This window comes from Myotis nattereri (genome assembly GCF_964212035.1).
Source record: "Myotis nattereri genome assembly, chromosome: 14".
Lineage (NCBI taxonomy): Eukaryota > Metazoa > Chordata > Mammalia > Chiroptera > Vespertilionidae > Myotis > Myotis nattereri.
Window position 1 is genome coordinate 52657132 of NC_138089.1, and position 9800 is coordinate 52666931.

The 9800-nt window shown below is 57.3% G+C and overlaps 1 protein-coding gene across 1 annotated transcript; it reads right to left on the reverse strand.

Annotated features, from left to right (window-relative positions):
• Positions 1 to 293: 293 nt before the first annotated feature.
• CLEC3B (C-type lectin domain family 3 member B) lies at positions 294 to 6128 on the reverse strand. The gene is made up of 3 exons (XM_081106584.1): positions 5910 to 6128; positions 2969 to 3067; positions 294 to 831 (listed from the first exon to the last, which is right to left on the reverse strand). The coding sequence occupies exons 1-3, from the start codon at positions 6016 to 6018 to the stop codon at positions 431 to 433; spliced, it is 609 nt and encodes a 202-aa protein (XP_080962710.1). The 5' UTR covers positions 6019 to 6128; the 3' UTR covers positions 294 to 430.
• Between the last annotated feature and the right edge of the window lie 3672 nt (positions 6129 to 9800).

Genomic DNA, 9800 nt, shown 5'->3' on the forward strand with positions numbered 1-9800 from the left:
TGGTTCAGAAAAAATAAAAGGGTAAAGAGAATAAGGGGAAATGTTAATGTCTGGAGAATCGAATTGAAGGGCACACAGGAATGGCTGCAACTTTTCTGTATGTAGGAAATGATATGAAAAAAGTTTTTTTGTTTTTTTTTAAAAAAGGCAGCAGCCGCTCTTTCTTCCTCCTCCTTCCCTGAAGCCCTCCTCTCCCGCATCCACTCGCGTGTCCAGCTGCCTTCACACGCCCCGCCCCAGCACCCCGCACCCCGCACCCCGCACCCCGCACGGACCCAGCCACTCTCCAAAAGCTGCACCGACTTTATTTGCAAAATGGGCTCCAAGCACTGCAGGGCATCTGCGAGCAGGGGTCCGAGGCTGGAAGGTCCCCACAGCCCTCTGTGGCCCCCACAATCCCGCCCCCCAACCCCCCCTCGGGGTCCCCAGGCTACACGATGGCGAACTGGCAGATGTAGGGCAGCTTGTCGCGGCATCGCTTGTCGAACCACTTGCCGTTGGCCGCGCCGGCCAGGGTGGCGCAGTTCTCGGCCTTGCCCCCGTCCGGCTGCGCCGTGATCTCCGTCTCCCAGTTCTTGTAGGCGATGCGGCCGCCGGTCATGTCCACCCAGTCGCCCTCCGCTGCCATGTCGTTGAGGCCCAGCCAGATCTCGGCCTCGCTGCCCACGCTCTGCCGCAGGTACTCGAACATCGCGTCGTTCTCCGAGCCCGTCTGCGGGGTGCCCAGCGTGCCCCCGCGCGAGATGCAGTCCTCGCTGGCCTCGTGGAAGGTCTTGGCCTGGGCGAAGGCCAGGAAGCACTTCATGTGCACCTTGGTGCCCTTCAGGCAGACTGCGAGGGGAGAGAGGGCCGTCACCAAGGACCCGGGTCCCCGAGCCGGAGCGCCCACTGACCGTCCCCGCTCATATTCTGTGGCTGGGCCCTAGCCGTGACCCCCTGGGTTCATGCAGAAAACTAGACGAGGACAAAGCCTGAGAGCAGTGCTGGGCTGGCCATCAGCCCTTTGCTCCTGCGGCGCCCTCTGCTGGCAGCCCCTCTGTATCTCCCTCCTCCTCCTCCAAGGGTTCCAGTGAGTGCGCTGCGTGAATGTATGGAGGCTTCTGGGAGCAGGGCCCTGGCAAGGTCGCCTCTGCCTCCCTGTGTCTGGCAGAGGCTGGCTGAATGGGGACCTCACATGTGGTTGCTGATTGTGGGGGGGCGGGGCGGAGAAAAGGGGCAGATGCCAGGAGGAGGGTTGCTCCCCTAACCCCTCAACTCTGGCTAGGTCAACAGAGCGGTATGCTTTGGGTGGGCTACAGACAAGGTGATCTGCAGGTGGTGGTGGTGGAAAGGACGGTGAGAGGGAGAAGGTCCCCAAGGAGGCCCAGAGACCGTGACCGCCTGGGACTCGGCGGAGAAGAGGGGCTCTTGGGATTCCCACGGGCCATGGGCTTTGTGCGGGGAGGTCCCCACCACCTGCCCTCACCTCAGGGGAAGGTGGCGTCTGGGTTATCAGGACTTTCCACAAGCACAAAGCTTAGACATGAGAGAGACCTTGGAGCTTTCCTGCGCCTCCATCCCCACCCCGTCCACTTTACAGTGAGGAAATGAGGCCCAGGGTGGCACTGTGCTCATGCAGACACTGTGGCTGATCCAGCCAGCACCCCTTCCCACGCCCCCCTCCTTGTCTGTCTCCAGCGCAGGAACGAGCTACTTCCAGATTCTCTTGTTGTTTAAGCTACTCTTAGGTTTTCTATTACTTGAAGCCAAAACATGGTAGACATTTCCTTCCTAGAGCCCCCCTTTCCCCACTGGCCAGGTTAAGCAGGTTGTCCAGAGTCCTGTGTTTGTCCTCCCTTAGCAGAGATTTACGGAGTGTTGATATGTGGCAGGCACTGTGCTGGGCAGGGTGGCGGGAGAGACAAGGGCAACCAGAAGCAAACTTGGCTGCTATGTCCCTGGGGCTCATAGTGTAGACATAAATCAACACATGAATATAACATTACAAATTGCCATAAATGAGATAAAGGAAAGAACATCATTCTGTGAGAGCTTTTAACTGAGGAGCCTGATTGAGAAGAGGGATTAGAGACTTTGAGATGGTGATGCTGGAGGTATTTATTACGTGGCTCTTGGCAGAGAAGTTCAGGCCGCCAGAACAGCATGTGCAAAGGCCCTGTGGTAGAGGGACAGAGTGTGGCACAGCAGAGGGACAGAAGGATGGCAGTGTGGATGCTGAAAGAAAAGATCTGAGAGGGAGAGGATGTGTGAAAACTGCCCAGTGAAAAGGATTTGGAGGTTTCTGAGGAGGCAGCAGGGGAGGGAACTCGGCTGCTGGACAGAAAATGGAGGCGGGGTTATAACAATAGGCCCATTGCGTGGGTTTTCTGTGAAGAATGAGTCGATGGCCTGGCCGGTGTGGTTCAGTAGTTGAGTGTCAACCTATGAACCAGGAGGTCACTGGTTCAATTCTCTGTCAGGGCACATGCCCGGGTTGCAGGCTCGATCTCCAGTGTGGGGCGTGCAGGAGGCAGCCAATCAATGGTTCTGATCATTGATGTTTCTATCTTTCTCTTCCCTCTCCCTTCCTCTCTGAAATCAATAAAAACATATTAAAAAACAAAAAAGAGTGACAGCGTCAGCAAAAGCTGCTGACACACAGGGGGTGAAGCCGACGCCCCCTACGGCTACAGGGCCTGACTGAGTGGAAGGTCTCCCAGGACTGGTTAGGGTGGTGCCACCTCTGCTCCACAGAGCGCTGCAGGGTCCCGCTTCCGGGGGGTGATGATGGATTCTGTGGGAGAGCTTTGTCCATTGGGGACACACCAGGGGGCCTCCGAGCACCAGGTGCCCTGGCCTATGGGGCTGGCCCAACGGAGCCAGCGAGGTGCTGGCTGGAGGTCTCGGGCACACAGCTGCCTGCCTGCCTGCCTGCCTGAGCCCTTCTCTCTGGCCCACCGCTGCCCAGAAAGGCCGCCACCACACTCACCCGTCTGCAGGGCCTGCTGCTCCTTCAGCAGGGCCACTTCCTGGGCCAGGCTCTCCAGCTGGCTCTTGAGCTCCTCAAGCATCTTCGGGCTCACAACATCTAGGAGGGAGTCAGGAGGGCGTGGAGATGATGATGCACATGGGAGGAAGGCAGTAGGGATTGGCAGGGCAGGGGGGGAGACGAGACTCCGTCTACCAACCATCAGGGACAAGGGGAAAGGACTCCCTCGACCTGACCTCTGGGTGTATGCTTTGTCTGTCTGCTGGTGACAGTGTAAGTATTCGCTCAGGATTTGCCTCTGCCAGGGGCACCTGTCACTTGCTCTTGCTGAGGGGAGACCTGTGTGGCGTTCGCTCATGGACATTGCTGGGGTTCCTGTGGTGTTGGGATTGGCAGGGGCTGGGCTGGGGGTGCAGGCAGAGTCTTCCGTGACCCCCAACCATCCAGCCACCCTCCCAGCTCCGAAGAGAACGGAGCACAGGAAGCAGGGCTGGGGCCCTTGAGACCTCCCAGGTTCCCCTCTCCAGGCAGGAGGAATAAGACACAGATCCAGCCCGGGACCGAGTGTGGAGGCACAGGTAAGGGGGCGCGTGGCCTCGGGGGTCACAGGGATGCGCGTGACCTGGAGCATGAATTCAGTGCTCGGCCTCTCTGAACTCAGTTCCCTCATCCGTAAAATGGGAAGCTGGCAGCCCCACCTGAGAGGACTCCGCAGAAAACTAGAGACTAGGAGAAATAAAGTGTGTGAACAGTGCTGGGCTTGCCGTCAGCCCTGTGAGCTGGGCAGTGTTTCTGCACCACCGCTTCACGGACTGAAGCAACTCGCCCAAGATGGCAGAGCCAGCCGCTGGCGGGGCTGCCTGAACGCAGGCCACATGGCTCTGAGCTTGACCTTCCCCGCCTCTGACAGCACAGCCTCCTAACGTGAGCCCCAGGCCCTGCAGGGAGCTGGTGAGCGAGAGGTCCTGCTCCGTGTGTGTAAGTTGAGAGCTCTGTGGGTGGACCCGTCTTCCTGCAATCCCAGGGACTTTAAGAAAGCTGCGCTCAGCTTGGGGTGGGGGTGGGAAAGGGCTTCCATGGTCCATTTGGCTGGGCCTGCATGAAGTCCACAGTCATGAGGGGTGAGGCCAGAGCCTCTGTCCATCCGTAAGATGCCTTGGCAGGGGAATGGCAGGAAACGGATGCAAGCAAAACCACCCTTGTGTGCACAGAAATTTGTGTTGCAACTTATGAGATATGAGGAAAGTGACACCCGGATGAGCAAGGCCAAAGAGGGCGGGTTTGGGGCTGGGGAAGGAGCCTGGTGGGTGTGTGTGTGCCTCACCCGGGGCTCTGCCTCAGCCAGTCCGCAGCAGCTCTGTCCCTGGTCACATGGCGCACCAGCACAGGGTGCCACGTGAGGTGGCACAAGTTGGGCGCCACACAAGGGCACTCAGCTCAGGGGACACACGGGGGCGCGAATCCAGGCCTAAGCCTTGCCCTTGGCTGTGCTGGGTCAGACCACACACGGGGTGGGTGCCTTTCTGTAATGTGTGTGTGTGTGTGTGTGTGTGTGTGCAAGGCACCCTCCAGGAACCGGCCCAGGAGAAGGTGCTAGCAGTGCTCCACCCGAGGAAGGTGTGGGAGGAGGGGTCCCTACCGCTCGGGGTCAGGAGTCAGGAGGCCCTCGCCCCAACGCTGTCTCTGAGGCTCAGAGTCGGGATGTGTGATTGAAATGGTTGTCCTCCAGCTTCTGTGCTAAGGACCTGTGACCCCTGTGAGGCCATCCTGCCGACCTGAGCTCCTGGGCCAGATGTGGCCACGTGGCCCCTGGAGTTCCCGCTGCCTGAGCCTCCCTGTGAGCCTCGCCTCTGGCTGACCGACCAGCTTTCCTTCCCCGAGGTAATCACTGTTACTCTTACAAAGGCTTCCAGAAAAATTCTACACATGCAAATAGGATTTTTCCTATAAATTCCTTTTTCAGAACAAAGGCCAGCACACCATCCATTCCATTTTGAACTATTTGCTCGCTTTATAAATGGAACCTTGGGATTATTTCCATCAGCTCGGCCCATTCTGTCTGTCACCCCCCCCCCCCCCCCGCCGTGGGTCTTTCTAATCCAGATGTACCTTTACGTACATACGCCACTATCCACGGCCACTGGCCACTGGCCACGGACAGAGGAGGCTCCAAGGGGGGCCTAAGGGTGCCCACACGCCCCTCCCTGCTTCGTGTTTTCTGTGCTCTCGGACCTGGCGCGCCTGGAACTCTCCCCGCCTCTGAGCCCTGTGGGGGTGACAGCCCCGTCCATTGCCATGGCACTTCACTGGTGTTGTCTCAACACAGCTCCAAGTGACTTCACCGTGGGCAAGGCTCCCAGGGCAGGCCTTGCCGCAGCCAAGGTGACCCAAAGACACCCCAAGCCCCAGGGGCGACAGAGGGAGAAAAGCTGCTTCTGGTGTCCTGGTTTGAGTTTCAAGGCTGGGATACACTATGGAACCAAGAATTAACTTATTCCTGCCCGCCTTCTGCATCAAGTATATCCTATGTGCCAGGCACTTTATAAGCTTTGTATCATCAGATCCTCATGACAACCCTTGGGGCAAAGGCCAGGTCCCCACTTTAGAGCTGAGAAACCTGAGGTTCGGAGCTTGCAAAGCAGAGCCATTGGCTCTTTCCGGTGAGGGCTGAGCATCTCCAGACGGCTGAGCAAAAAGTTTGATTTCTTTAAAACACCGAGGGGGAGAGAAGTGGATCTGATGATCTGGAAGGTTCTTTCTGACTGTGAGAGTCAGTTCTTTCTGGCAGCCGCCCTTGCTATGGAGAGCACTCCCAGGCCCCAGGGGGACTTCACTAGCGTTCTCGGGACTCATCCAGAAGGAAAATGAGCCCAAGGACCCAGCAAAGGAGAGGGCGACCAGCTCCCCGGAAGATGGAGAGGTGCCCTGTGCCCCTCCTTACCTTTCTTGGCGTTTGCAGCCTTCTTGACCTTGGGGGACGGTGGCTCGGCGGTGACCTGGGTCAGGAGGGAGAAGAGGCAGAGGAGCAGGTAGGCCCCCCAAAGCTCCATGCTGCTGCCGCCTGCAGTGCGCCTGGGTCGGAGAGCAGTGGCGCTGTGACCAGGGCTGCACGGCTTCAGCAGCTGCGGCGAGGACCTCTGTCCAGGAAACCCTCCCAGACTTGGCTGAGGGCGCACCCAAGCAAAACAAAACAGAACGCCTGCAAAGGGGGAAGGCTGGGAGCTTCAGAGCCTCGCCTCCCAGGGAACAGCCCCCGGCATTCCGGCCCTGCCTTCTAAAATATTTTCTAGGATTCTGAAAAACACAGTGTTCAGAGCTCACACCCAGGGCAGGTGCGGAGTCACGCCCTTCCCTGGAATTCGCTCAGAGAGGCTTCCCAACAGCAACAGGAGGGAAGTCCTGCCATCTCCCCATTTTACAGTTGCAGAAACGGAGGCTCAGTGAGGTTGAAGGACTTACCCAAGCTGCTCAGACGTTGGGAGCAGCACCAGTATTTAAAGTAAGCAGGGCGGTTCCAGAACAGTGAGGCTGCATTAGGGATGTGCATTAGGGGTGTTCGTTAGGATGAAGTGCTTAAGGAAGAGGGGGACGTACCAGCAGGACACAGAACCAGCTTGGATTTGGGTCCAAGGGCTGAAGTCAGGGGTTTGAGCATCAAAATGGCAGCTCGCAGCCCTAACCGGTTTGGCTCAGCGGATAGAGCGTCGACCTGCGGACTCAAGGGTCCCAGGTTCGATTCCGGTCAAGGGCATGTACCTTGGTTGCGGGCACATTCCCAGTAGGGGGCGTGCAGGAGGCAGCTGATCGGTGTTTCTCATTGATGTTTCTAACTCTCTAGCCCTCTCCCTTCCTCTCTGTAAAAAATCAATAAAATATATATATTTTTTAAAAAATGGCAGCTCGCAGTGGCCGCCCGCAATGGATTCACCAACAGCCCCGGAGAGTCTGCGGATTTCGTCCTCCCGTGAAGGATCGCTGGGCTGGCACCATCCCCCAGGCCTCTCCAGCCGAGGGGCAGCAGGCAGGGGCAGCTTCGGCCAGGAGATGACCTGGGGCTAATGTTCATGAGTGACCCTCCCTCAGGGAAACGTCCCTGCACTAACGCACCGCCCCCCCCACTTTTTATACCAATTTTCCTGCACAAAGAATGATCTTCCTGACCAAGCACAGAGGCAGGGAAATCAGGAGAGAGCTCTAAAAGGCCCATTTTCGCTTTCAAGTTCCTGTTGTTTTTTTCCTCCAAACTGTTGGAAGTCTGAGTTATAGAAAACACCCTCTGGCCACCCCACCCCCGTCAGCCCAAACAGCATGAAAACTTCTGGCCCAACATCGCCCCCGCCCCCACCCCCACCCCACCCCCCCGCCCGCACAGATGTTTCCTCTCAGCTCTGCTGGGCTGGCCCGAATCAGAGCGCAGCGGCCCAGGAGGCACCCAACTTCCCACGCTCTCCTCACAGGTGAGAGTGTCCAGGGTGCGAATCTCTAAGAGCATTGCAAGGGCGGTCTCAGCCCGAGTCAAAACCCCCGACAGGGCCTACAGCCTTGGCCTCGTGACCCTCCTGAGGGAAGTCCTCCGGTGCAGGCCTCGCTGGCCTGGTGGTCAGCTCTTGATTGAACAAGGGTTGCCTCTGCTCTGTCCCTGGCCTTGCGATGAGGTCTTCCAGTGAGGCTGTGCCTCTGGCGGTGAACGTCACTGCTTCTCAGTCGGATCGCCCTGCCACCCGCCTCCGGCCCTGGGGTGGGCCCTGGGGTAGGCCAGGACGGCTGGAGAAGGGCATTTTCCTTCCTCCAGGGCAGCCAGGTCCCTGAGGAGGCTCTGGTGAAAGTGTCTCCTGAAGGGACCTTGTTAAAAACAACCGTGCTCTGATGTATTTCAAAATGGCCCCATTGTCCCTCCTCCTGCACCAGGGGAGTATTTCTCCAAAACTCACTGTGGGAACCAGGCCGAGCTCCTGGAGATAAAACACACAGAAGTGTGGGGCCCTGATGCCCAGGTTCCCCTTCCCCTGGAGCTTGTAACTCTCGCGCACCGAGCCTCCAGCAGATCACAGGCGTGGCTCAGGTTTGCCTTCCTGCTTCTGGCCCCAGAGGTTTCAGTCCCAGTAAGTGTGAGTCTCTGATTTGCCTGTTGGTCTCTCCAATTTGGGGAGCAGAGGTTTGCCCTGTGACCTCACTTCTCTCACAGATTGAAGAAGAGTTGTTGCCTTTTCCGTGGCTCCACGTGACTGCCAGGTCCAGGTTTCAGGGGGCTACCAGCAGCGAATTAGGAACAAGCTCAGGCCTCTTTGTGGGGACACTGACCCCCTTTCCAGCCATGGCGCTGGTCTGACACCCTCAGGACCCGCTCCCCCTCCAGTCCCCTGGCACATGCCAAGCCAGGTCTTGCCATTATTTTGATGAGTAACCTAGTTCTTCCCACAGCAGGAACCATATCTCCTGGAGGCAGTGAGGGGAGGGAGGGGGCAGAGGTTAACAGGCATCTACTTTCGAGACCTCTGACTTTGGTACGGCCTTTGCAAGGCCAGTGGCGTAGTTTCTTTCAGGAGATGCTGCTCTCCTTTAGCTGAGGGTGGGGCTTCGGCCTGCGAGGGCCAGACATTTCTTTTTTTTTTAATATATTTTATTGATTTTTTACAGAAAGGAAGGGAGAGAGATAGAGAGCCAGAAACATTGATGAGAGAGAAACATCGATCAGCTGCCTCCTGCACACCCCCTACTGGGGATGTGCCCGCAACCCAGGTACATGCCCGTGACCGGAATCGAACCTGGGACCCTTCAGTCCGCAAGCTGACGCTCTATCCACTGAGCCAAACCGGTTTTGGCCAGACATTTCTAATAAACACCTCGCCTGGGGAGACCTTGCCTGTCACTGTTTTGTTGCATTTATGATGTACACTGCTTACCGTTGTAATGCAAGTAAATAACCATGAGGAAGTAATAATACAAGAATAAACTGTTCCTCATACTCATACTGCAAACCTGCTTTTGCCCCACCCCGTATTTCTCTCCTTCCTTTTTTCTGTAACTGCTTAGCCGCGCAGCGCAGTGGGAAGTGGCCCGGCAAAGCCTCACCCGTCTGTCTCATCTGCCTGGCTTTGATCATCAAGACGGAAGGCTTCTACACCTGCCCCTGACCACTGCCATGTTCTGTCACACAGTCCACCAGGAGCAGGGTGGAGGCACGGCTGGTCTTGTGTCTTCGGGAGCACTGTCATGGCACCAGGAGGGACAAACCCTGGAAAAACGCTAAAAAATGACTACACCCAGGCTGTGTTCTCAATAGGGCAGCGGCTCCAAGTCTAAGTGTGGGCAGCTGCTTCTCTGCAGGGACGGGCCTGGCCATGCAGAGGAGGTGCCCATGCCAGGCCCCCTGGAGCAGCCCGCATGGCTCCCACATGCTTTTCCCGTGGAGCAATCCATGCCTAGCTCCTTACCCTACTTGTCGAATTGAAATGCAGAGTGAATGCCATGGCTGCTCTCCTGGTCCTTTAAGATGGACTGGGAGGATCCGACCCTCTGGAGAGAAACGGGCTGCTCAGCCCTCAAACAGACTTGATGCCAACACACGGCAGCCACTCCGAGCAGCGCCCCAGGAGTCTGCTGGGGCCATGGAGGACAGCCTTCCCACCCCAGAGTATGAAGGCAGGCTGGGTAATCAAATGACAACATCTCTAAAGCAGCCTTCTTGATGCTGACAAAACAAGAAAATCTTACAAAACACCCGGGAGTGGTTATAAAACACTGAGCAATGAGGCTGATAAGAAAGGTTGGCTAAGGACCAAAGTGGCCACCAAGACCCTGCTCTGGGTGGGGTGGGAGGTGGGGGTTGGGG